General features: G+C 39.0%; 1 protein-coding gene across 3 annotated transcripts in view; it reads left to right on the top strand.

Annotated features, from left to right (window-relative positions):
* KAT7 (lysine acetyltransferase 7) overlaps positions 1 to 24,345 on the top strand; it is a 30,559-nt gene extending 6,214 nt beyond the window's left edge. For 2 of the 3 annotated variants that reach the window (XM_081161226.1, XM_081161225.1), the window contains exons 4-14: positions 1,645 to 1,884; positions 5,955 to 6,037; positions 10,545 to 10,643; positions 13,317 to 13,427; positions 15,188 to 15,379; positions 17,912 to 18,001; positions 18,210 to 18,350; positions 19,657 to 19,750; positions 21,230 to 21,376; positions 21,996 to 22,102; positions 22,686 to 24,345. In XM_081161226.1, coding sequence (XP_081017352.1) covers positions 1,645 to 1,884; positions 5,955 to 6,037; positions 10,545 to 10,643; positions 13,317 to 13,427; positions 15,188 to 15,379; positions 17,912 to 18,001; positions 18,210 to 18,350; positions 19,657 to 19,750; positions 21,230 to 21,376; positions 21,996 to 22,102; positions 22,686 to 22,787 — 1,406 coding nt within the window. In that variant the 3' untranslated portion in view covers positions 22,788 to 24,345. Of the gene's footprint in view, positions 1 to 1,644; positions 1,885 to 5,954; positions 6,038 to 9,042; positions 9,133 to 10,544; positions 10,644 to 13,316; positions 13,428 to 15,187; positions 15,380 to 17,911; positions 18,002 to 18,209; positions 18,351 to 19,656; positions 19,751 to 21,229; positions 21,377 to 21,995; positions 22,103 to 22,685 lie in introns of all 3 variants that reach the window. The other variant, XM_081161227.1, reaches the window with a different exon arrangement.
* Positions 24,346 to 26,416: the final 2,071 nt, after the last annotated feature.

The raw sequence follows: 26,416 nt of genomic DNA, 5'->3' as shown, positions 1-26,416 counted from the left end.
GATCCTCCTGATCATTCTAGTACCCACCTGGCATCATATATAGTTATTGAAACATTATTGGCTATATTCCTTATGTTGTACTCTACATTCCTATGACTGTTTTCTAACTACCAACTTGTACTTTTTAATCCCATCACCTTTTTCCCCAGTCCCCCAACCCTCTCCCATCTGGTAACCTTCAGTTTGTTCTTTATATCTATGAGTTTCTTTATATTTTGTTTATTTTGTTCTTTAGAATCCACAAATAAGTGAAATCAAATGGTATTTGTTCTTCTCTGTCTGACTTATTTTGCTTAATGTAATACTCTCTAGGTCCATTGTGTTTATGGACCAGATTTTCTTACAGCCATGCTTATCAGTCCATTTATCTCTGAATCTCTGAGGTGTCCTTTAGTAATGGGGATGGTAAGCTATTGAGTTTGTGATTCACCAGCCCAAATCAGAGGCCTTTGAGCAGAGGTTATAGACTGGTGAGCTTCTAGCCTGCCAACATGGTTGTTTGGTTTACTTGCACAATATTTAAATTTTAAAAAAATCTGGCCCTAGCTTAGTGGTTAGTGTGTCGGCCTGAGGACTAAAGGGTCCCGGGGTTCAATTCTGGTCAAGGGCATGTACCTCAGTTGCAGGCTCAAACACCTGCCCCAGTCGGGGTGCATGCAGGAAGCAACCAATTGATGTGTCTCTTTCACATTGATGCATCTTTCTCCCTTCCACTTTCTCTAAAAAGCAATGGAAAAAATATCCTTGGGTGGGGATTAAGAAAAAAAAAAAAAGTTGTTGCCAGTATTTGAAAATACAGAAATTTTATATGAAGAGTTGAGTTACTGGTTTCTTTTACAAAATGGAAAGCTCTGGGAACATTAGGTGGCCATTCACTCACAGTAATAATTGGCTGGAGCTTGAATGGTAGTTGTCGCTTGAGATTGACAATCATCTTTCTGTTTGGCCTTGCTCAGTCCCTGTAGGCATTTGATTTGCAACCCCTGATTTAGAGAGAGAGAAGGCGGGGGAGAGAGAGAGAGAAACATTGATGAGAGAGAGACACATAGATCGGTAGCCATCTGTTCTCTGACTGGAGATCAAACCTGCAACCCAGGCATGTGCCCTGACCAGGAATTTAACCTGTGACCTTCCAGTGCACTGGACAGTGCTTCAACCAACTGAGCCATACCAGCCAGAGCTGCAACCCCTGATTGAGAATTTGGAATTGTTAGATTACCAATAGTTAAGAGTTAAGTCTATTTATACTTTCACACCAAGTCCGTTCATTGTCATCCAGAAAGACAAACATTTTCATTTGTTTTCCATCCTGTGTATCTCCTGGAAATAGAGTGGGATGGTAATGTTTTTAAAAATTTATTTCCACCCAGTTTTGATTAGCCATGATTGGGGGCTTAGGAGAAACACAGATAAGTGACATGTATTCAGGAAACCCCAAATTTAATTTTAGTCAGAATTTAAAGTTGCACAAAAGGAACAATGTTTGTTTTTCTTCATTTTCCATTTAGCCTTTGTAGCAGATAAATGGCTGAAAGTTACTGGTCAAATCATAGAGGATCTGGGAATATCATAAACTCTTCTGAATAGTAAACCTCTAACTAAGTAAATCCTATTCACAAATTCTACCAATTGCTTTTACTTTAGAAACTAAAAATGCTGCTGATCATGATGAGTCTCCACCTCGAACTCCAACTGGAAACGCACCTTCTTCTGAGTCTGACATAGACATCTCCAGCCCCAACGTGTCTCATGATGAGAGCATTGCCAAGGACATGTCCCTGAAAGACTCAGGCAGTGATCTCTCTCATCGCCCCAAGCGCCGTCGCTTCCATGAAAGCTACAATTTTAATATGAAGTGTCCTACACCAGGCTGTAACTCTCTAGGTAAGAGTACCACAACTTTATGACATCTTGTGTTCTGTGGTTCTTTGTCCCTCTGGGATTAGGATCACCCAGAAATGTTTAGTGTTTTGTTGTGATCTATTTTTTTAAGGCTCTTCAGTGATCACATGCTCAGAGTAACAGTGAATTGCCCACTTGTATAAAAGCATTTATACATGCTTTGTGGCCTATTTTCCATAATAATAGATCTGGAAATTAACTGTGATGCACATTCAGTTTCTTGAGAGCTTTTCCCAGTGAAAAATTCTCTCTTTTTTCTAGCAGAAAATGAAAAAGAATACCAGGTATCTCCCCAAATCTTATTGTATATTAAATAGTACAAGCTTAATGAGGATTAATAGAGTATAAACTAGTGCAGAATAGTGGTTGTATGGCCATAGTTGATAAGGAAATGAGAAAAACAGATTACTAATTTATCAAGAGGCAATGAAAATAATAGATTACAGCTGAAACTCTGGCCTTTTGTGACCAGTAGCTTTAGCTCTTGTGCCTTTGTGTACTTAGTAATTATAAACTAGATAAATATTTCTTCTCAGATACATGAGTATTTTATTGTTTTCTTATGACAGACTTTGAACCCTTACTCAAGGATTTTACTCTTGTCATGGCTTTAACCTTATTTGTGCTCCCTAGGTAAGCTTAGGTGCAAATGTTGGGCTTAAGCTTTTGTTGTCTAGAGTTGGAAGGTGTTGATTGAGAGATAAAGGACCTTTCACTACTGGGTCTACATCTCAGATTTAGCCTTTGAATGTGGCTAGCAGGTTCAGAAAAAAAAGGTAGAACTGAGTAAGTTGCTGCTTTGGAGGCTACCAGTACATTTTTTCTAGTATTTTTTTTATTTGGATTCTTTCCTGGTCTTAGCAGTTTCTCAAAAAAAATTCAACCCATCAAAATGCATAAAATAGAGCAAAAGTTCCTCTGAATGTCATAATAGTTGTTACTCAATATAACTGTTTCAGGCCTAAATCAGTTTCATGAAAACTAAGACTAGGTGACATTTTATAAACTCCAGTACAAGCAAGAGATAGCTGATGTACTTTATTATTATTATTATTATTATTTTAAATATATCTTGATTGATTTTAGAGAGAGGAAGGAAGAGGGGGAGAGAGAGAGATAGAAACATCAATGATGAGAGCATCGTCATTGATCGGCTGCCTCCTGCACTCCCCCTACTGGGGATTGAGCCTGCAACCTGGGCATGTGCCCTGACGGGGAACCGAACCGCTGTCTCCTGGATCCTAGGCTGATGCTCAACTGCTGAGCCACACCTGGCCGGGTGCTAATGTACTTTAAGAGGATTAAGGGGATCCACTTGCCACACAGCAAGGGAAGGAACTTTGCTCAGCTCTGCTAGTCACTGTCCATGTATTCCTAAATTGTACTTTTATTTTATGTGCTATGTTTAACCAGTCATTCAGTAAATACTTATTGAATATTTGCTGTGCGCCAGACACTTTTTTTAAGTTCTGGTGATATAGCTGTGAATTTGTTGAAATCCCAGCCCTCTTGGAGGTGACTAACCAGGGAAGGCAAACCCGATAGATACACATTCATCAACTAGAAATACGTGCTTTGGGGGAAAGTAAGTATGGCACGCACAGAGGGTAGGGTATGTTTTGTGCATGTGCACACAGTAGGTTAGGGAAAGCCACTCTGACATTTGAGCAGAAACCTGAAAGCAGTGAGAAAGCCATATGCCTCTCTGGGTAATAAGCAATAAACTTAGAGGCAACAGCAAGTGCAGTGGGTCTGGGGCAGGAGAATTTTTAAGCAGTGAGGCATACTTTGGGGCCCATATGCCTGGGGCAGAGTGACCAAAGTGGAGAGGAGGAGAGGAGGTCAGAGTAGGGGTCTGATTGTGTGTTAGTTATGCCCAGGACTTAGCCCTCTTATTGAGATAAACCAGAGGGTAAATATAAATCTCTTGTGTCGGAGGAAAGTTTATTTTTACTTTTGGTTTTAATGTACTGGCAGAGTTTGAAAAGTATGAACCTGAGCTTCCAAAATTATGCTTGCTCTTTTTCCACTCTTTAATTTAGGCAAAATAATGGCATTAACTTTAAAAAATATAATTTTGATATAAAAGTATTATTTGCCTGTGAAAAGTTAAAACCCTACAGGAGAACTTGAAATGCATAAGTAAAGTTCTTCACTCATATGCCCCAGGTGTAAAACTACTGTTGGTTATTTTATGAATGCTTCTGTTAAGTTTCTATACATGAATAAGCACACATGCGTATGAACATAGATTTCTTTTTTGTTGGTATTCATAAGAAGGAAAATATACTATGGTTGGTTTGGCATCTTAGATATTTTACATTATGAGCACTCAGAGGATACAGAGAATTCCATTGTGTCGATAGTTCAGAAATTATTTAAATTGTCCTATGTTGAATGACATTTAGATTATTTCTCTTTTTTACCTATTGTGAACAGTGCAGTAATGGATAGCCTTGTATGTATGTATTTTTGTGTCTTTCAAGAAAATCTACTGGATAAATTCATAGCAGTGGAATTGCTAGGTCAATAGATCAGCTACCATTTAAACGTTTTTAATATAGACACATTAAATTAGTTTTAGCTTACCTATAAAATATGACTTGAATAATTTACTTAGAAGTTATAAATGTATAATATCTAAAAAGGCTCACCATATCAGTGACATTTTGTTTTATATATAGTGTTTGACCACTGGAGGTAGTTTTTTGTGCCCAAGATAAATCGTATGGATTTCTAAAATTGTATTTTTAATAATATAGTTCCAGAGAAATGGCAGCCTGTATATCATAACACCCCTCTCCCTCAGAACTTGGACTGTTTTTGCCCTTTAAAACTTATTCTATAAGTCATGTGTAGTTTTTTAAATCCTAGTGCCTCCTTTACTCAAAATTAAATGTCGTCTTTCATGAAAGAAAGATAGAGATATTTGTAGACTTGCAATTTAACTTAGCCAGTTTATCTTTTTATCCCTAGCATTGTCTCACCATTCCTCTCAATCCTAGGTGTTTTATAAACCTTTGGTTGAGGAGACGTTTAAAAAGGAAATAATGTTCAGTTCCTTGTGTTTTCATCACATGAAAAATAGAAAAATGAAGAGATTCCCCTTTAGATAAAAAAGAGCCTTTCTGTATTACTATTCCTAACATTTTCTCCTCATAAGAGGGCCTTGTGCCAACTTTAAAAGTTTGATTATGGAAGAAGCCTAAATCTTTAAATAACCCCCCCCCCCAAATGAATATATTTAATTTGGTCCAAAATTATCAAAATATGTTTACTTATAATAGAAAAGGCTATTTCCTTCTCCATTTTTTTATGTTTCTGTTGATTATTAAAACAAGTTCATCAGGTAGGATAGAATTGTGTAATAGAAAGTACACTTGTTACACATATGACTTGATCAGTTTAGCATAGGAGAGTTAAATTCTACCAAAAGAGAATATCTCAGTGTGTGATTTTGTGCCTTATTATAACTGTATGGCTTTATGATATTTTGGATTTTTATTTTTTTTTAATCCTCACCTGAGGATATTTTTTCCATTGCTTTCAGAGAGAGTGGAAGGGGGAGAGAGAGAGAGAGAGAAACATCGATGTGAGAGAGACACATCGATTGGTTGCCTCCCACACGGGCCCCCGACCAGCGGGGGATCAAGCCTGCAACCAAGGTATGTGCCCTTGGCTGGAATGGAACCCAGGACCCTTCAGTCCTCGGGCCGACGCTCTAACCAATGAGCCAAACTGGCTAGGGCAATATTTTGGAACCTGAGAAATACATCAGAACAGGAGGAGTTACAATTTATATTGAATGTACACAAGTATGTTCAAATATTGCCAGATCTGACCTGTGGAAGAAAAGAATTTATTGTGCCCAACCTATGGCCCTTAACAGCACTTAACTTCTATGGATTCAGTCTGTTTGATTCAATCTCTTTGACCAGGCATATATTTGATAAAAATTATACAGCATTAAACCAGGTTTGTTGTGGAGAAAAATAGCACTTTCTAAGCTTAAATCTTCTATCTTGAGATTTAGTTTTCCCCTCCTTTAACAGGACATCTTACAGGAAAACATGAGAGACATTTCTCAATCTCAGGATGCCCGCTCTATCACAACCTCTCAGCTGACGAATGCAAGGTAATTGTGTTCTCATTTATTCAATATGTACTTATCGAGTGCTTACCATTTGCCAGGCACTTTGCTAAATAGTGGAGATCCAATGTGGACAATGGGCAAGGTTCTTGCTCTTAAATTCTAGTGGAGGAAACATATAAAACAACTGTGTTTTAAAAACAATAGTTAATGAAACAGATAAAAGAGTTAATTATAGTTTGTAATGAGTGCTTTGAAAGAAATTAACAAGATTATGGAATATTTGGAACATCACCCTCTAGTGCATTATTTTTCATTGAAAGTTATAAAGACTTGAATGAATGAAAAAAAGTTACAAAGACTGCTAGAGACCTTTTTCACTAAGGACTTATTTGCATAAATATGTGGTCTCAATATCTATGCATTAGGTTCTTGTCTTATAAATCTATGAAGACATTTTGCTTTTAAAAAGTTTTTCATAATTCTTTTTTTCTATTTCTGTGGAATACTCTTCCTTTTTATTACTCTCAATCACATCCATTCTTAGCTAAATCTTGTTTTAAATTCTTGAAAAATATAATCTTAAATAACCTTTGAGATTTTAGCATAATGGATTTAGGAGTAGAACCTAAGATCCTATTTTATATGTTTCCTTGTGGGTTGCTCTTACCAAGGATGGAACCAGAAAACTAATTATGATTGCTCGGATAGTATTTCGGACAGGTTATCCAAGCCAGTTAAACCAAAGTTTTGTTTTTGTGGTGGTTATTTTATTAATAAGTCCATGGTCACAGGTTTATTCCTGTCTGAGGCAATTTCATTCCTGAGAAAAAGTAGATTCCCCAGCTAGCGTTACTTCTCTCTGATTCAGGAATTTATTCTCATATATACAAGTCAACCACAGGATGGAAAGTTTCTTTATGTGTTCATTCTTTCAGCAAAGTAGTATACAGTCAATGCTTATATGGATTTTAAGGTTGAGGATACTTTCGTTTTTTTCATTCCAAATCTCTTGTGTAATAAGCAAGGCAATTTCTTCTGCTCTATGTAAGAGTGTTAGGTCTACCCATTAGTCTGAGACCAAGTCAAAACAGAAACAGCTCCCCCAACATCTGCATCAAAGCTGACAAAGCATTATGTACTTCTTTCTCTGAAAATAGCTGTGAGCTCTGTTTTTTAAGAGTTGTCCTCTATCTCTTGTTTCTAAATAGAATGATCTGAGACTGTTAATGGTTTTACATAAAAGCCTTCTTAAGGTATTACTTAAAATTGTTGGCCTGTAGCAATGTGAACATGCTACCTTAAGCAATTCATTTTTTAAAAGAAAAATAGAATTTTCCATTGTGGAAGAAAATTCTAAAAAAAAGGAAAGCATTACCTGAATTTTCCCTCTTTTGTGCTTTTCTTTTCAAGGGGAGTCAAGCTCAGCATAATCCATCTTTACCACTGGAACATGTATTGGAGGATCAGGAGACTTTCTGAAAGATACATATTTTTATTATATTTAGAATCCCAAATGGAAAGATTAGACTAGTTCCTGGCATTTATTAAAAGCTCTAGCATTTTGTAAAGTAATTGCATATACATGATTACTCTGAGTTTCCTGGTAAATGATTGCCATCAGTGATATGACCATTTTTATTCAGTCCTAGATTTCTGTGACTGCTTGTGCCAAACACTGTTGTTGGTATCTAAGGATTCTGTGAATGAGATAAAAGGCTACTGCATTCAAGGAGTTTACCTTCTCATTGTGGGAGGTAAAATCAACATATAAATTAATAAGTAAACAAGAATTTCTTGTAGTGAAAAATGGTGTGAAAAACAAAAAGACACTAACGATATAGAAAATGACTGCTTTGAGGATGATGAAGGGGTAGGTATGGCACTGCTTTTGCTTGGGTCATTAGGAAGACCTTTTGTAGGTTTTGGCATTTGATCTGAATCATGGCTGACGACAGAGGCAGTTGTGTCAGGATCTAGGAGGAGAGATCTAAGTAGAAGGTTGAACAAGCACAGAGGTCGTGAGGTGGGGATAAACTGTTGGTTTTGAGGGACCAAAAGTTGGCCAGTGTGGCTGGAGCATGATGGAAAATGAGGAAGCCGGATCCAGATCATAAAGGACTTGTAGGACTTGGCACAAGGAGTATGTTTGTATTCTGATGGCTGCGGGAAGCATCTGGAGGGCTTTCCCAGAGGCGTGATGCATTTTCATAAACGCTTTTCAAAGATCTCAGCTTGCTAGTGTGCAGAGAATGGACTGGAGGGGCAAGAGTTGGTTCAGGCTGCTTCATGGTTCAGGCAGTAGGTGGTGGCCTGGACTGGTGCTGTATAAGTGGAGATAGTAAACATTAGTTGGATTCAGGATATATTTTGGAGGGGAGCAGCCTAATAGACTTGCTGGTGGATTCAATGTGAGCTGTGAGAGAGAGTCCAGCATGGCCAAGTTTTTTACCTGATCACTTGTTTAGAAAGTGTTGCTCTTTATTGATGTAGGGAAGTTTTGGGTGGGGCAGATCTGTGGGAGAATGTCAGTCTTCTGTTTTGACCACGATGAGTTGTGTGTTGAATAAACAGTAGTATATGAGTCCTCAATTACTAGAAGATGAAACTGAAACTATTGGAGAGCTGATGTGATTTATCTAAGATCACATAACTATAGTTGTGTCGCTGTAGACTTGACCCCAGGTATCTAACCTTTTCTTTGTACTTCTTCACTCTGTTCTTACACTTCTTCTTTCCTGCATTGTTTCTTTTTCATTGTACAGTGGAAAGGGTCCAGGTTCAGAGTCATCAATTAAACTTTACATTCTTAGTTTTATCATGATTTAGTTGTAATTGTTTCACTTCTCTGATTCTCAGTTAATGGCTGGGATGATGGAATGTGAAGCTTGCCTTATCTATATCTTATAGATTTTGTGATAATAAATGTGAAGACTCTTTGAAAGTAAAAGTACCACATAAATTCAGAGAATTTATTCTTGTGTTCTTATGCATTAAGTAAACATAGTTGTAGAAGCAGGTGGATTTATTGACGTTGTTGATGGTTGCAGGTGAGAGCACAGAGCCGGGATAAGCAGATAGAAGAAAGGATGCTGTCCCACAGGCAAGATGACAACAACAGGCATGCAACCAGGCATCAGGTACGGGCCTTGTTAAAGCTCTGGCCATTCCCAATTTGGGAGCCAAGTCTTGGATATCCTCTGCCCATGAGTGTCTTTAGGTATTCCATGCCTCTTGTTTCCTATGGTATGTTTAAATAACTGGTCTTTAGTCAAACTCAGAATCATATTTGTTTTTCAAATAGTAAATTTTTATCAAACACTTCTACATCATAAATGAAGGAATCATGCACTTTATAATAATCATCATAATAATATACTATTAATAAAATATAACCCTGACTATTTGAAAGATTATACCTGCTGCTTTATTTCCTCGTTTTGCATCTACTTTTTAACCCGTTGTAATTTACCTTCAAACCCTTCCACTCTGCTGGCATATTTCCAAGATCACCAGTGACTTTTCCTTGGTATTTGACATTTGTTGATGATGTAGTTTTTCTTCTACTTCTCTCTTCCCTAGAATTCCAGGATGCTGCTTTACCCTAATCCTCTGCCTGTCTGAACATTCATACCCATTGATTACACTTAATTCCTTGTTCCTCCCTGAATGCCTTTGGTCTTTACTCTTGCTGTTTTTCTGCCCCCAACTCTGTACCTATACCAAGAAGAAACTGTATTTATCTTTCAAGGTCTTGTGCAACTCTCAGCTGTTGTAGGAATTCTTTTCAAAAATTCTCCTACCATTAATGAATTTCTTCATGCGTTCCCACTGTAATGTTCTCAGAATGTTAGTTTAGCTCTTGTCACGTGTTATATATACACAGCTCATCATATGCCTGTCTTTGTGGTTAGATTAATGGATAGCAGAGGAAGCATGGCGATGAGGGAGAAGTTTGGCTTTGGAGCCAAACAGATCTGGATTTGAATACTGTGATTCTTTTATTCTAGCAGTGTGGTCTTGGGCAAGTCAGCTAACTTCCCTAAACTTTATTTCCTTGTTAATAAAAAGGAGTGAATAATACCTACATGTGTACAAGGTACCTATCCCCAGTGCTTGGCAGGTAATACGCACTCTGTAAGTGGTAGCTACACTTCTCTTCATTGTCTGTGTTCAGTTCTGTTCTTACTCAGTTTTTAAATTTTTATTTTTATATCAGCCCTTGGAAACAGTAAGCTTTCAATAATACTGAATTGAAATAATCTTTATTTTATTCCTTTTCCTTTGGTGGAGACTTTCACCCTTAATTTGTATTCTGTTTAGGTTAATATTAAAGTAAGTACATTCCTGAACTTATATTAACTGACAGAGTAGTGGTCTGTGTGACAAGGGCACTTGATTTGGAATTTTCGAATTGCCAATAGTTTTAACATGGTGGCTGTAACACATCTGACTCCTCCCCACCCCATTTTGTGTTGTTACTTTCATTTTGAAACTAATTACACAATGAGTTTTCTACCCAGCTTATCAGTTTTCTCCTTTTTCCTTTTAGGCACCAACAGAGAGGCAGCTGCGATACAAGGAAAAGGTTGCTGAACTCAGGAAGAAAAGAAATTCTGGGCTGAGTAAAGAACAGAAAGAGAAATATATGGTGAGAAAAAGTTAAATACTTAGCTGGCTTGAACTGCTTTTGGCTTCTAAGCTTCCGTTTTTCAGATTTGCCATTTGGCGTTCTCTATAGGTAGAAGGGCTCTTCTCTGGCAGTTAGAGTTTACTAACCCCCAAACCAGCTGTTCAGAGTGGAAACCGAAATCTTCTAAAAGCAAAATGTACTGTTAGAATTTAGATGGAAAAAAAAGTTCAATCCTCTAGTTGTTTGTAAATGTTAGCTTCAAAGGGTTAAATTACTCACTCAAATGCCATGATAATGGAGATACCTGTTTAAGGAAAAATATTCAAGCTAAGCAATAGTCCACTTAGTTTAATGGAAAAAGAAAATTCCTACATAACAAAAGGTGTATTAACTCTATGATATAGTCTATAAATTTTTTGGTAGTATTTTAACTTTTTTTCTAGTTTTAAAAGTAATACATTTTTAATAGAAAATACAGAACAATTAGGAAAAGTATACAGAAATAAACATTAATCCTACTACCTAAAAATAACCAGTTAGCATTGTGGCATGTATTCTAGCTTTTTACAAAATGCCTTATTTAAATAACTTGGTTATTACTGTAAGTACAGATTTGAATTTTGTTTTCATTTTAATATCTTGAACTAATTTCCTCATTTTGTTAAAAATTCTTCAAAAACCTTTTGCATAAATTTAATTTTTAAGTAAAGACTTACTTTATTATCAACAAAGCTTACTACTGAAAATACCAAAAAAAAATAGAGAAGAAAAATTCCAATAAAAATTACCCTCTAAGGTATAAACCACTGTTTATATTTTGGCATGTAATCACTCAGTCTTTTTCTGATGTATATTTTTCTTTTAATTGTTTCTTGGAGGTAGAATATTTGCGTATTTAGTCATTCAAGAAGGTTATTAAAAATATGGCTTGTGACTACTTAGGCAGTCAGCATGGCTTCACTAAGACAAAAATATGCCAGACTATTTACTTTTTTGGTAGTCATCACTGTCTTGAATATGACCTTATGAATAAATGGAGTCGGGCCATTGTGAGATGAGTTATGGGGTCAATTTGTAGCTAAACACCCACACCAGACTGTGGGGTTTGTGGAGGAAGCGCACTAGTAGGCTGTAGAGTTGCAAGGTTGTATTCTTCTGTCTTGTTCAGTGATTTTTATCTACAAATTGGGTAGAGGTGTAATGATACAGCAATACGTAATGCCATTTTTTGAGTGTTTGTAGTAGGCACTATGGTTATGTTGCTCCCATAATCTGTAGCAAAGATGAGTGGTTTTTCACCTATTTTATAGATGGGAAACAGGTTTAGAGAGCTGATTTGTTCAGAACTATACAGGTAGGAAGAGTGCCTGAAATAAAAGCTCCTGAAATTTATCTTACAAACATCTGCTTTCCAGTAGTTTGGCTGAGGTTATTTGGACCCAACCTTCCTGGTACAAATGCTGGATAGGATTTTTTAAGCTTAAAAAAAAAAAGTTCATGAAACTAGAAGAAATAACTAATGCTTAGAACCTAAATCTTAGATGACAGAGCCCAAATTCAAAAAGATATCCAAAGGACTCGGACAATGGTGGAGAGAGGGACTGAGGAGGGGGTGGGATGGGGTGGAGTGGGTCATTGGGAGAAAAAGGGACATCTGTAATATTTTAAACAAAAATTAAATAAATAAAAAAAAGATATCCATCAGATGGGCCCAGGTTAACCATAAGAAATTTTACTAGGAGTAAAGGTACTGGTGAATGGTTTCTTCATATGCTAATATATGTGTGAAATCTGTAATGTTTTTTCTGGGATGAGCCATTCTCTCCACCTAACTGCCATTATCTTCTATTCTCTGGGTGGGAGGTGGAGTCTAGGATGGAGTGGGAAGGGCTAAAGTCAAAGGTTTAAAAGGGAAGTTTCCCTTGTAGAAATTCTTTCCTGTGAAAGGATACTTCTAGTGAGTGCCATGGTAAGATTTAGTACTTATTTAAAACTGGATTATTTTTATGCTTCAAATTTTCTGTGACTGTTCCCTCCTTTGTTCTTGCTTAATATTTAGTAATATGTTTTTCAAAGAGGTGAGCGTATTTTTTGTACACATTTGGGCTGGAGTAAGCATAACAATGCATTTGGCAGTGTGATCGCGCAGCAGTTCAAGGGGAAGAATTTACAAAAGACTTTCATCCAACTGTCCCTTTCTACCTGCAGATTTTTCTTTCAGTCTAAAATCTCAGACTCTAAGGCTTAAAGATTTGTGTGTGTTTTTTGTGTATTGTTTTTAAATTAGGGAGTATCCACCAAGGTTCCTTCCAGATCTCAGGATTCTAGGAATGTGTAGTGCCTTAGGGTCTGTTATATTTATTTGTACTGTTGTGCACATTTTCAGAGGGAGAAATGGAGGTACAGGGTTTTGATCCTTGAGGTGCTCATTTGGAGATAGAGAAGAATGAAACTCCCTTTTGGAGAGGTTGTAAGAGCATTTCCTTTCCAAGATCCACCAGGGTGGGTAATGGACATCTTCTGGCATTAAACTGATGAATAGTATGTGTCTAGTCAATAGTGCCTAGTGTAATGCTTGGCATATAGTAGGCACTGAAAAAATAGCTTGGCCCTCTCATTGGCATAAATTGAAATGAAATAGATGATGTGTTCTTACAAGCAGAAAGTATCATATTCTGGTTATTTTCCTAGGAACACAGGCAGACCTATGGGAACACACGGGAACCTCTCTTGGAAAACCTGACTAGCGAGTATGACTTAGATCTTTTCCGAAGAGCACAAGCTCGGGCTTCAGAGGATTTGGTGAGTATTAAAACCTCTAGCTGAGAACCGACTACTTGTGAGAGCACTTTGCCCAAGAAAAATGATTAGCAATCAGTTTGATGGGAATTAAATGTACCTTGCTGCTTGAATCTCTCCCCTTCCCCTAGCTCTCCTTATTTTAAACTGTCACCCTTCCCATTCATATTTAAAATTAATTGCCCCTCCTCCCATCTTTTAGAATTTTCCCCCTCCACCTCAGTTCCGGGAAGGACTTTTTTGGTGGAGTTGGTTAGCTGGGTAAAACAATAGGTGCCCCTTTGTCTCCGTTGAGTAATTTGCAATTCTAAGAACCGGTAGACTAGGAGATACCCCCTGTGGTTCTCTTAATCCAAACAGGAACTCCCCTTGCAGGGTTGCCTCAGCCCTTCAGTACAGCTATAAAAGAATAAAAAGAATAGTGAAGAGAAATAATGGGAAAGGCTGTTGTCTGACATTTTAGGATTAATCTTTGACAAATTCAAGTTTTACATATTAAGCTGATTTTCTGTTCTGATTTTTATTAACAGTTAACAGTTTTGATACTATAAGCAGAATTTTCAACAAGTTTGCTTTATGAAAACTCTGATTAAATGGGTTCAGGGAACCTCTGTAAAGTGAATCTCTTCCTCTTTTTATAAAAAAAATGTTACTGAATACTTTTAAAAATCCTCTAATAGGCTTGTTGAAAGTTTTGTAGGCGGCGGGGCTGGCTAGCTGCTCTTGGCTGGGATGGGCTGCTGCTGCTAGTTTTCTGTAGATGTACTCATGAACCAGAGTATTTCCCAGGCTAGCCTTTCTCAATGTTCCACTTGGTTATGCTTAAAAATTCTATAGCCAACTTATAGCCACTTTAGATTTTCACAGTTAAAGCATTGTCCATGTTTCAAAAATATTAAGGTTTTCAGGTGTATCAGGGTTGTGGTTTCCACTGATTGATTGGTAGGAATCATGGCAGGGGGTCATTATCCAATGCTGCTTGGTCCTGAGGTCAGCTGTGGCTGGTTTGGTGGTGGTTCTGGGCCTGGAGCGGAAATACAGCTGAGGCCTAGATGTTATCTCTGGGGAGGAAAGGCCATCCTGGGGGCAAGGTCTCACCCTGCAATTGTCCTTTGCTAGGCATCCAGGCCTTTCCATCCTGGTGACTTTCTGTTCCTGGCCCATCGCCCTTGCTCTTTTTTGTCTGTCTAACTGCCTATCACAGTTTGGTTCAGGCTGATAAAAATTTTTTACCGGAGACTTGTTCTGTTATTCAAGAGATGAGACCCTAAGTGTTGTAGGTAGCAGAGAAAAGCTGTTTGTTATTGGGACCTGTACTAAGCCTTTCTGATTATCTATGCCCATGTAGCCTTTCAGTTTCTCATGAGTTTAGAAGCCAAATGCGTCTTTTTTTCCATAGCCTAGCATGGTGGCATGCACGACAAGCTTACAGAAACAAAGGTAATTATAGTTGACACAGGTTTGAACTATGCAGGTCCACTTAAACATGGATGTTTTTCAATAAATGCTGCAAATGTATTTTCCTTATGATTTTCTTAAGCTTACATTATTGTAAGACCGCAGTGTATAATATAACATACAAAATATGTGTTAATTGACTGTATGTCAACATTAGACTGTTGGTATTTACGTTTTGGTGGAGTCAAAAGTTATACGCTAGTTTTCGACTGCATGGGAGGGTTGGTGTCACTAACCCCCTATATTGTTCAAGCGTGAACTGTAATTCTAATCCTTCTTTGACTCTTGATTTCTTTGTACAATAGGAGAAGTTAAGGCTTCAAGGCCAAATCACAGAGGGGAGCAACATGATTAAAACAATTGCTTTTGGTCGCTATGAGCTTGATACGTGGTACCATTCTCCCTATCCTGAAGAATATGCACGACTGGGACGACTCTATATGTGTGAATTCTGTTTAAAATACATGAAGAGCCAAACGATACTCCGCCGGCACATGGTAAGTTGCCTGGTGTTTCATGAATATGTTGGCAATAAGCTGTTGGATCTAAATTTTGACATCTATCTAAGCATCTCTCAGTGGTCCACAGTAATGGGATGAAGGCATAGGAAAGCAGCCTGTGCCATGGCTGGTGCTGGGTGACACCTAAAGCAGCTGATGGCCCTTATGCACTCCTGTCATACACATCTCCATGTCTTTTTTCTTGCTGCCTGCTCTTTTCCATTTCTTCCTTTGCATATGAATTGCCTCTGCCCTTAGTATTTATGTGTCCCAAATTAGATGAAAATAATTAGACTTCATTAACAGAATGGGTCCTTTGATGCCTTCCCAAGTTGTTTAGTATTTTTTGGTTTCTGAATATTGTTCTTCCTTCAGGAAAAAGACTTGAGTCTGATTTTATTGTTGCCAGGTATGCTTACTAACTATTTTGTAGCTTTAAGCCACCTTTCTTTCCCTAGTTGTGGAACAAAAAGTCTTAAAGGGGCTTCTGCCATGGAATAGGGATGGGGAAAGGGTAAGAGACAGAGATGAGTCTTTTAGACAGGGAAACCTTTCTTTTTTCTTATTTCTATAGTCATAATTTGGCTCTAAGGCCTTTTAGGGTATCTTATCTCCTTCTTCTTCCATCTTTATTTCCCATGATTTCCATTTGCTGAGCCTCTATAACCCAGGCTTCCCATGGTTTCTCCCTAGTTTGGTGATACTACTTTTTTGTGTTTCCAACTCTAGAGCACACAGTCTATAGTGTTGTGGCCCAAAACCACTCGTATGAATGAAGCCCTTCAGACTCTGGCACACTTGACTTGGGGTGAGGATAGAGTGTTGGAGGGGAGATGATAGGCAAAGACTGGTGGGGGACACTAGGGCATGGGATGATGGTATCAGAAGGACTAGTCTCCATAGTTATTGACCATAGAGATTAACTAAAAGATGGTTTTGCTATGTAAAAGTAAGACTGGTATTTTTCTTAACGTGAACTGCTTATCATTTCTGCCCTTTTTCTTTCTGTTTCTGGTTAGTTCATGGCACTAAAAAACAGCCAAAGGGAGCAAGAAATAGTAGTAGGTGGAGAAAACAAAGGGTCTGGATAAATCTAAGGGTCAAGTAAACATTCTGGATTTTTGAGTTACAAAAACCAAACTTCAGGAAATAAAGACCTGTTTTAATCCATACTTCTGATTGCTGTTGCTTCAGGCACAATCACTGAAATGAGCCTCATTTGGCCAACAGTTTGGTTTCTGATTCTCAACGAATAATTGTTGTGTTAGTTTGGCTATTGTTGGGGTAAACCATGCCAGTAAAGGGGTGGTGATAGGGACAAACTATAGGTGGAGCTTTCTCAAAGCAATCCTAGTTAATACTTGGATTTCCATGTGACATATTATGTCATGATTCTTGAGTTAACCAAAAATCACAATAAAATTTAATCGAAAAAGTTCTGGATATATACATATGCTTTTTAAATGTATATGCATAAAACTTTTCAAGAATTCACCTATTTACTGCAGTGATTTTCAACCAGTGTGCCGCAAGAATTTTTAAAACATGCAGTACCTGACTATTTAGTTAGGGGCAGGGGCACTGACCTCTTTTCCCTTAGATTGTCAAAAAAAAAAAAAAAAATGACAACAGCCAGCATAACAATAGCTGTCTGGTGTGAATGCCCATCTTGAATCATGAATATATACGTCATAGGGTAGAGTCGAATTTTATTGGTCATTTTGCATAATAAGGTTGTGTCTGATTGGTTAATATTTGGTACCAGAAATCCTTTATGTATAAGTACAGGCACCTGATTTTTTTTAAAAAGGCACTTTGAGGCAAAAAGTGTAGGTAGTTACTATTATTTTTTTGTAAACCAATCAAAATTACACCCTTTTTTGGCCAGATTGGCAAAAAACATTTTTTGTTGTGCCATGGAATTTTAGTAATTAGTTTATGTGTGCCATGAGATGAAAAAGGTTGAAAATTATCAATGTACAGCAGTGGCTGGTGGCTGACTACTTTAAATTTATTAGCCAAGTTCCCCTGGGATGCTGGGCTGCTTCCCTCTTCCACAAAGACTTGCTCCTATTTCCTTATACAACAAAGAGGACACTTGGGGGCAACCAGAGCAGTTACTGGTAAAGGTGAGAGAGTAAAGTATTCCTATCTTAGTGACTAAGCTGCTTGAAATAAGCTGCTTAAGAATTTCCTGTTGTCGCAAGGCATTTTCTATTAAGCAAGGGTATTTCTTATTTATCTGGCTTTTGCATAGTAGATGGTTTTAATCTCCTGGATTGAAACGATGCCAGAATATAATCCAGAAAACTTGTTCCAAACTGCTGTAAAATATCATAAATATATTAGAGTGATTTAGAAGCCTTAAATTGTTTTACTGAAAAAGTCTGTTTTGCTGCATGTTCTCAAGTGTGTCCAACTGTCTGTCATCTCAGCTTACTAAAGTTGACCTGTGGTTCTTTTTCCCTTTTGAGTAGCAAGCTTGCTGGAAAGGTTTGTTTCCCTGATGTGAATTCTGTTCTCTTACAGGCTAAGTGTGTGTGGAAACACCCACCTGGTGATGAGATATATCGCAAAGGTTCAATATCCGTGTTTGAAGTGGATGGCAAGAAAAACAAGGTAAAAAGTGGTTACCTAAGAAAGAGGTTTCAGAATAAATTTGTTTTGTGTCTATCTCGCCTTGTAAAGAAGATAGAACTCTTCCGTTGGCCAAAATACACAATTTCTGCTTCATTAACAATAGTGGTATGATCTTAAATTTTAGGCCTTTATCTGATAAGTTCAGGAATCACTGGCCCACACATGAACTCTGTTTTTCTGCTTCCAGATCTATTGCCAAAACCTGTGCCTGTTGGCCAAGCTTTTTCTGGACCACAAGACATTATATTATGATGTGGAGCCCTTCCTGTTCTATGTTATGACAGAAGCGGACAACACTGGCTGTCACCTGATTGGATATTTTTCCAAGGTCAGCAGGATCTGGAGATTAAGAAGCTTAATGGTCAGAAGAGAGTGATTGATGTTGGCACATGGGACCCAAAACAGTGGCAGGAAAAGGCAGTACTCTGGACAGTGATGACAACCCTTCCCTTTTTAAAAAAAAAAAAAAAAAAGGAAAATCTATATCAAAGATTGTTTAATGAAAATGTGCTGTTCTTTATTAAAAGTTTCTGATTTATTCATTTCTGGACTTGTGGGTTGGAGCTGACTATTAATTACTGGCCGGAGCCCTGCCTGCAAACCCTAAAGCCCCACATCTAGTAGTCAAGCCAACCCTCCTGGCTTTGCCCTCCTCTGTTATTAGCTCAAAACCAGGAGTATATTCCGTTTGCCCTTTTTTTTTTTTTTTTAAAGTTGGCTTCTTTCAATGATGATGCCACAGTGCCTTTAAAGACTCAAAGCCAGAATGTGTTTATGACTTTTTAATATAACAAATTTATTAAAAATATAATTCCTATACCATACAATTCATTCAAAGTGCACAGTGGTTTTTAATCTAGTCACAGAATTGTGCAACTGCTGCATAATCATGGCATCAATTTTTGTTACCACAGTAAGAAAGCTTACACCCATAAGTAATACTCCTGATTTCCACTCAATGGCTCCCAGCCCTTCTGTCTATAAATTTGCCTGTTCTGGACATTTCGCATAAATGAAATCATACAGTATGTGATTTGATTATTTTGACCCCCTTTCGGAATGGGGGCTCACTGGGATCCCTCCCTTCTCCTGTAGGCAGCCCCCTTTTGAGAAATTGCTTTTGTAGAAGGCTGCAGTAGCTTGACTGCAGTCTGATTCTTTTTGCCTTGCTGTGACTATAAAGAACCCAGGGTCAGGCCTCGCCGGGTGTGGCTCAGCAGCTGAGCATGGACCTATGATCTAGGAGATCACGGTTCTATTCCCAGTCAGGGCACATGCCCGGGTTGCGGGCTCAATCCCCAGTAGGGGGCGTGCAGGAGGCAGCCAATCAACGACTGATCATTGATGTTTCTATCTCCCTCTTCCTCTCTCTAAAATCAATAAAGATATATTTGAAAAACAAATCCAGGGTCAGCCCCCTTAAAATGAGACTGGAGGTCTCAGAGCTACAGAGCCCCTGGGATTAATGGCTTTGGCCATCGTAAAGAGTGTGTAACAGCTGTGAGCTGGACAGCCACTTGCAGGACTGGTTAGCCAGATACTTTGTAAGCAGCCTTATTTTGTATCTGTGGGACTGCTGACACCTTTGGTTCTGAACCCGTATTACCTGCTCATCTGTTTCTCCTTGATTTTAGGAGAAGAATTCATTCCTCAACTACAATGTATCCTGTATCCTTACTATGCCTCAGTACATGAGACAGGGCTATGGCAAGATGCTCATTGATTTCAGTAAGTGAAACTGCTAAGCTGCATATAGCGAGGGACCATGTGAATATTGTTTTTTTTCTTCCTGTTGTCTCTACAGTTCCTGGCTTGTAACCAATGTATACTGATATTAAGTGAATGAGTAAGTGGGCAAAACCTGAACATCATCAGTTCCCTGATGATATATGTTGAATACTCAGTGAATATAGGACCGTGAGCTTGGTGCCTGATAGTAGGAGATATAGGGGAGAATAAAGTAAGGTTGTTAGGATTACCCCAGTTTGAGACTAATGAACCTCACGTATATGCATGAGGCTTCAAATCTGTTCATGGATGTTGGGGATTTGAGTTTTGTAAGGACTTTTCTGGAGGTAACCATATAGCTGGCTTTGGGCCTCATTAATTGTGGCATCTGCACTTGGGAATTTGCCTACTCACTAGAATTTTATTTGTAGCCCCAAAATCAATACTCTTGGCACTTTTCGCTGTCATTCGTGGATATGTGCACAGCAGCAAAAAATAAGTCACCACACATTTCCAGTCGAGGTCAAACAAGGTGCCTTGTTTCAGCTCTCAATAAGTATTCTTTCCACAGTCTATTAGTGCCACGTTTTTCATGTTTTTGTGTTTTTTGTTGCTGATTTTAAGTGGCCCCTAAATGTAGTGCTGAAAGATTGAAATGTACGTACTGTCTAGAAAAGCTTTGTGCCTTACAGAGAAAAAATATGTGTTAGGCTTCACTCAGAATAGGTTATTGTGCCGTTGGCCCTGAGTTCAATCAACCATATATATTAAATAAGGTGTTGTTAAACAGAAATACATAAACAAGGCTGCGTATTGATTGGTTGACAAAAATGTAATCAAAGGCTTGCAGGAACCTAACTATTTCCCTAGGAGCGATGGTTCAGTATTCGCTAATTCAGTGTTCACAGTGACTTCATAGAACATAACTACATTAAGTCACAAGAACTACCAGTTTATTGAAGGATATGATAAGGATATATATGTGAACGTCAAAGTGGAAGAGGTACACAGGGCAAGGTATGAGGAAAGAGTGGGGAGCTTCCGTGCCCTCTCCAGGCACACCATTCTCCCTGTATCTCCAAACGTTCACCAACCCCAAAACCCTGATACTCTATTCTTAAAGTTAAAAATTTGAAAAATAGAAACTATATAATGAAATGGTTTCCCATCCCAGCTCTACCCTGTTCCCAGCACACGCCTGCAGATAACCATTGCTATTAAAGTTTCTATTGAAGCCTTCCAGAGTTTTTAAGCGTCTATGATAGTAAATGCAGATACGCATTCTCCCCTTTTGCTTGTACAAAGGCAGCATCTACAACAGGTACATAGCGTCCCATTAAATGAATGGAATTAACTGAACCCTAATTGATACTGCAAAGTGTTGTACTTTTTATGCCTTCTTCCATATTGGCACATTGTTCTTTTCTATTAGGATGAGACAGTGTTGCTAAAACAGTCTGTGTGTGTGTTTCTTGGCAGGTTATTTGCTTTCCAAAGTGGAAGAAAAAGTTGGCTCCCCAGAACGCCCCCTCTCAGATCTGGGGCTCATAAGCTATCGCAGTTACTGGAAAGAAGTACTCCTTCGTTACCTACATAATTTCCAAGGCAAAGAGATTTCTATCAAAGGTTGGTTTTTGACTCTAGAATGGTTGTTACCCAAGATGTTAACTTCACTGAATAATTTTACTTTTCACTTGGCCCTGTTCATGCGTAGTAACCTGCAAAGATAATACTCCATACTGTGTTTTATCTGAATATAACAGAAGGCCCACTGAATATGGGCCACTGCAGAGACCGTTAAAGGTGCCTAAGGATTCTGGAGCACTTGGCTCTTGGAACTGGTTATATGATTTGGTTTCTCAAATCTCAGGTTGCTAACATTTTAATTCTTAACAAAAGTTCAAAAATGAAGAAAGATCAAGTCTTTTGGCACATATAGGAGCTTCTAAAACATCCCTGTATATTTTTGCAAAGGTAGAAGAATTTACCTGTGGTAGGTCTTTGACCTTGATTTCTGTAGCAGCCAAGAGTGGTTTCTTGCTGTAATATCCATTTTCTGTAGTTATCTGGACTGGTCAAATGAATGCTTCATAAGCTTTTTCTCAGCAGGTTGAGTATCAAAGACCCCAACCATTTGGAGTCTTTGGATATATCCTGTAAGGGAGGGGGTGTAGTGGGGAGGTCTGGGGGACTTGATTAGGGAGTCTACACTTTGGCCAAGTTCTTAGTAGCTTTTCTGTTTCAGAAATTAGCCAGGAGACAGCTGTAAATCCTGTGGACATTGTCAGCACCCTGCAAGCCCTTCAGATGCTCAAGTATTGGAAGGGAAAACACCTAGTTTTAAAGAGACAGGTAAAGTTTTTATCAGCTGCTTGCTTATTGCTGAATGTCCCTTGAGGCCTACCAGAGCAAAGTGGGGCTTTAACACCTGAAAGGTAACCATCCTTTCTTAAAGGAGTTTGTGTGCACCTTTTAATATGGTCTCATTTCTTTAGTGTGCAGTGATGCCTCCGTTAGGCTTAACTCCTTCCTTACCCTGTCAGAAGCTTTTGGTAAGCTACTATCTCATTTAGATGGCACAGGTTAAGCAGCTGTGTATTGTACAGCACTTCTATCGTTCGATGATTTTGTTAGATTGGAGAAAAGTGCTCATCTGTAGAGGGGATCAAACTCTAGGGCTCCTGGAAGTGGTTTTTTTGTTAAGTCACATTTTTCGTTATGGAAGATGAATAATGATTTTCACGTCTTATGAGGGTGTAGTAGGAAGGAATGGATAGTTAGGAAAGCATTTTGAAAGTCAAAGATAATTTTTTTACACCTTAGTGTATTATTAAACCTTTGGTGATTCCTTTTTGCTAACAGTCATTTAGGAATCCATATGTAAAGCCATTTTAGTTGAATGTGTATAATAATAATTCCTATTGTTCTCCTCTAGGACCTGATTGATGAGTGGATAGCCAAAGAGGCCAAGAGATCCAACTCCAATAAAACCATGGATCCCAGCTGTTTAAAATGGACCCCTCCCAAGGGCACTTAAAGTGACCTGTTACTCTGAGCCAGCGAACCCCAGCAGTAGGAATCCGTACCCTAGGGATCTGTCTGTCATTTCTGTTGCTCTTGTGATTGGCAAGTACAGTATCCTTTGGGAAGGCCATCCCCTCAGGACTGTCCTGGCTCCGACCTTCATGTACACTGCAGACGCTGGTTCTGAGGAACTGTTGTTTCGGCCTCAGTGAGGTTGCCCGGATGGGATCTATATTAGACTTGAGTGCAGGTCCCTCGTAGCACTGACCCAAGGTGTTCTGTTTGGTACTGTACCTGTCCAGTCACCGGTTCTCTCCTCATGTTCTCTAGCTCCATGAGGTTGTGTTGTGTCTTCTAAACTTTGTAATAGTGCTTCTTGCCACCTGGTCGCCAGACCTCCAAATATAGTTGCCACTTCCGGGACCTTTCCAATTATTCCTTACATGTGTTTTTTGGACGGGCAGGGAAGAGGTAACACTTATGAGTGTGTGTGCTGGGAGGATTCCATTCCCTTTGGATTTCATCTCACTTTAAATATTTTCCTCCATTTTTATGGGAAGACCTGTTTTGATCAGTAGCAGGCTGACCAGAGCCAAATATTTTTGAAGCCTCACCCAGGGATTATTCTTGGTAACAGCCCATCATTGATCTGAATGAGATGGAGAGAAGAGGTGTGATTCTGTACTTTGTGTGGAGTTCACCTGTGGGCAGTGGGCCATGTCTTGGTGGAAGGGAATGGATACTTTTTGCCTCACCAGAAAGTGCCCAATAGTTTTCTTCCCTCTTGACTCCATGCCCCTTTTTACGTTTGCAGGTGCCAAAATAATTTCCAGTTCTCCCTTTCATGCTGCATGTTAACTGGTCCATTAACTGCAAAAACCTTTTCACCAGTACCAGTCTGACATAGCACACCTATACTTCCACATAAGTTGCACTGATTTTGTCTGAACATCCTCGGAGAAGTAGAAACTGATTGAAATATCTCTCAGTCCATGACTCAAGGTAGAATGGCTACCCCGCCAAGGTTTGCTTCTCTTTTCAACGGTGCCTCACCCTCCCTTTAGGACTAAAGTGCTTATGCCCTTCCAAGAACTCCTCCTCCATTTCCTTTTTGGGATTTGCCACCATCCCCCTACTCTCTGGTCTCCTATTTTTGGTGGTGTTTAAGTAAAGGAAGAGATGCTCCCTCTAATTTCTCTCTAGCCCATTATAACCTGCTATCTTGGGGCAGCTTTTGATGTATGACATGTCACCCTTCCCAACTTTGTCGCCTACAACACTTCTGTCTTCATGTGGAGCCCTCACCACAATCCTGACTCTGGTCATTTGTGCCTTTCTCTTGTCATCTCTGTACACTACTTATATTCACTGTGGGTTGGGGGGAGCTAATTTTAAGCATGTTCAGTGGCAGCTCCCTGCCAGTTTCAGTGTCACTGTTAAAATTTATCCAAAAGCAACTTCACTGGGGGTTTTCTTAAGGGGTAAAGGCCTTTTACAGAAGCTAACCCTTCCCCACATGTGGTAGAATGTGCTGTTCTATATCTACTCAATAAAGCATGTTCTCTGCTCAAGTCTGTTTCACTCAGGAGCTCTCATTTATTATGAAAACGGTGCAGCTGACCTGCTACTAATAGGAAATGCACTTGGGATCTGTTTTCCTAGCAGTAAACTTGAGGAATGTGGTTTGTGGCTATGGAGTTTTTTCTTTTCCCTCTGTGTTGTAGGCTGTCACATGCATAGGGTGTGCTTGCTCTGAACTTCTCCGGTTGGTGGGATAAATTCTCTCTGCCTCACTTTGGTTCCAACTAATAGGTATGCATGGCAAGGATTACTCAGTATTCATTCTTTCATTAAGTTCATTTTCCTCTGATTTCAGGGTAGAGTCCTGTGTCACGGGTGGAGGGGGATGACATGAAGAGAAGCTTATGGTTATATAAAAAGACCTTTAACATTTACCTTAGAATGATGTGTGCCCAAATCTCCCTGTTCTAGGTATTTGTATCAAAGGGAAATTATGCTCTTGCATTTTGAAAAAGTTGAATTAGGTAATATTGACCATGAGAATGAAATGGTGAGAAGTCAAGGTACCAAAACCAGTTTTATCATAGGCTAGTCAGTATAAACAAGAGTTAAGTTTTATCCTGGCCTGTGGGCTTACTTTGTTGGGCATCCTACCATGCACGGAGAGGTTGCTGGTTTGATTTCAGGTTAGGGCACATGCCCGGGTTGTAGGCTCGATCTCCAGTGGGGGGTATGCAGGAGGCAGCCAATCGATGTTGCACTCTTACATCGATGTTTCTTCCTTTCTAAAAATCAATAAATATTCTTTTTTTTTAAAAAAAAAGTTAAGTTTCTGTGGAATCTCAACTACTTAAAATGAAATAGCATTGAATGAAATGTTATTCAAGGACCTGCTGTGAAAGGAAGATTTCTCTGGTTTCAATCACAGGTCTAGGAACGGAGTGTTACACTTTCTTGTCACCTTTGAGTAAGACTGTCTATCCCCTCTGAGTCCTGTTTTACTTGCACAAAAGCAGCTGAGCTGCTTAGGCTCCTTCATGAGATGAACAAGTCTGGAGTTGGATCTAGCTCCTGAAACCCTCTAAGTGAAAGCACTTTGTGTCTAGAGGAAGATGTGAGCCCTAGCATGTGCTGGCTGCCTTCTGTATGTTTGGCACTGTGCTGGCTACCTTCACACTGCCTGTTTGACCCTCATGTTAGCCCTGTGCAGTAGACATTCACACTGGTTTTGCAGAAGGAAACCTGGAACCCAAGGTCACCGTAAGCAACGAAGCTGGAAATCTCATTTTGGTCTGTCTAACTTGAGAACCCACACTCTCCCCTCTACCATTTGCTTCCTCAGTTTTCTTGACTGTTTAATGATTAATCATCCTCGCTTTAGCCACAGGCTCCCATGCTTCTAGTGGCTTCCAGTGCAAGAAAATGGAACTGGTGAAAAGTTGGACAAAAGGATTTTAATTGATTCTATAAGCAGCAGTTGGGGGCTACAGACCTAATCCAGGTAGTAAAAGCTGTGCCTCATTCTAGTTCTGCTGCTGATTTAGGAATAATAAACTGTTTAGTAAGCTCGGTCCCTTACATAGTTTCCTTCAGTCCTCACCACTGTAAGGTGGCTATTCTATCCCATTTTTACATGAGAAAATTTGAGGCTCAGGTCTTGCTGCTTGAGATAGGAATAGAATGAGAGCCCTGCTTCTCTGATACCAAATTCCATACTTGACTGCTGTCCGAAGTCACCTGATGACTTCTGTCAGGTTTCCTATTTCTCACCAGGAAATGAGTCATTAAGTAATTTTTAACAATATGGTGTACTTTTTATATAGCAAGATGATGCTTTTGACTTGTCCTCAGCTTTGGTTTGTCCCTATAGTTCTGGGCAGGTTGCGTGGCTGGGATTAGGAATGTCCTCAAATGGGGTGCAAGATCAAGTTTGGGACTACATATGAAAAGCCAGTATAGGAAAGTAGACTACAGCTTGGAATACGCATTCCTTTCTGGTCTATGAAACAAATGAGAAGTGGCTTTTTGGATGCATATTGGTGACTTCCAGGGTGGTCATTAACATGCCTGCGAGCCTTTCAAGGGCAATTGAGAAGCCAAGTGACATTAAAGGAACTTGGT

The sequence above is a fragment of the Miniopterus schreibersii genome (assembly GCF_964146895.1).
Source record: "Miniopterus schreibersii genome assembly, chromosome: 16".
Taxonomy (NCBI): Eukaryota; Metazoa; Chordata; class Mammalia; order Chiroptera; family Miniopteridae; genus Miniopterus; species Miniopterus schreibersii.
This window is presented reverse-complemented; position numbering and strand designations above follow the sequence as displayed.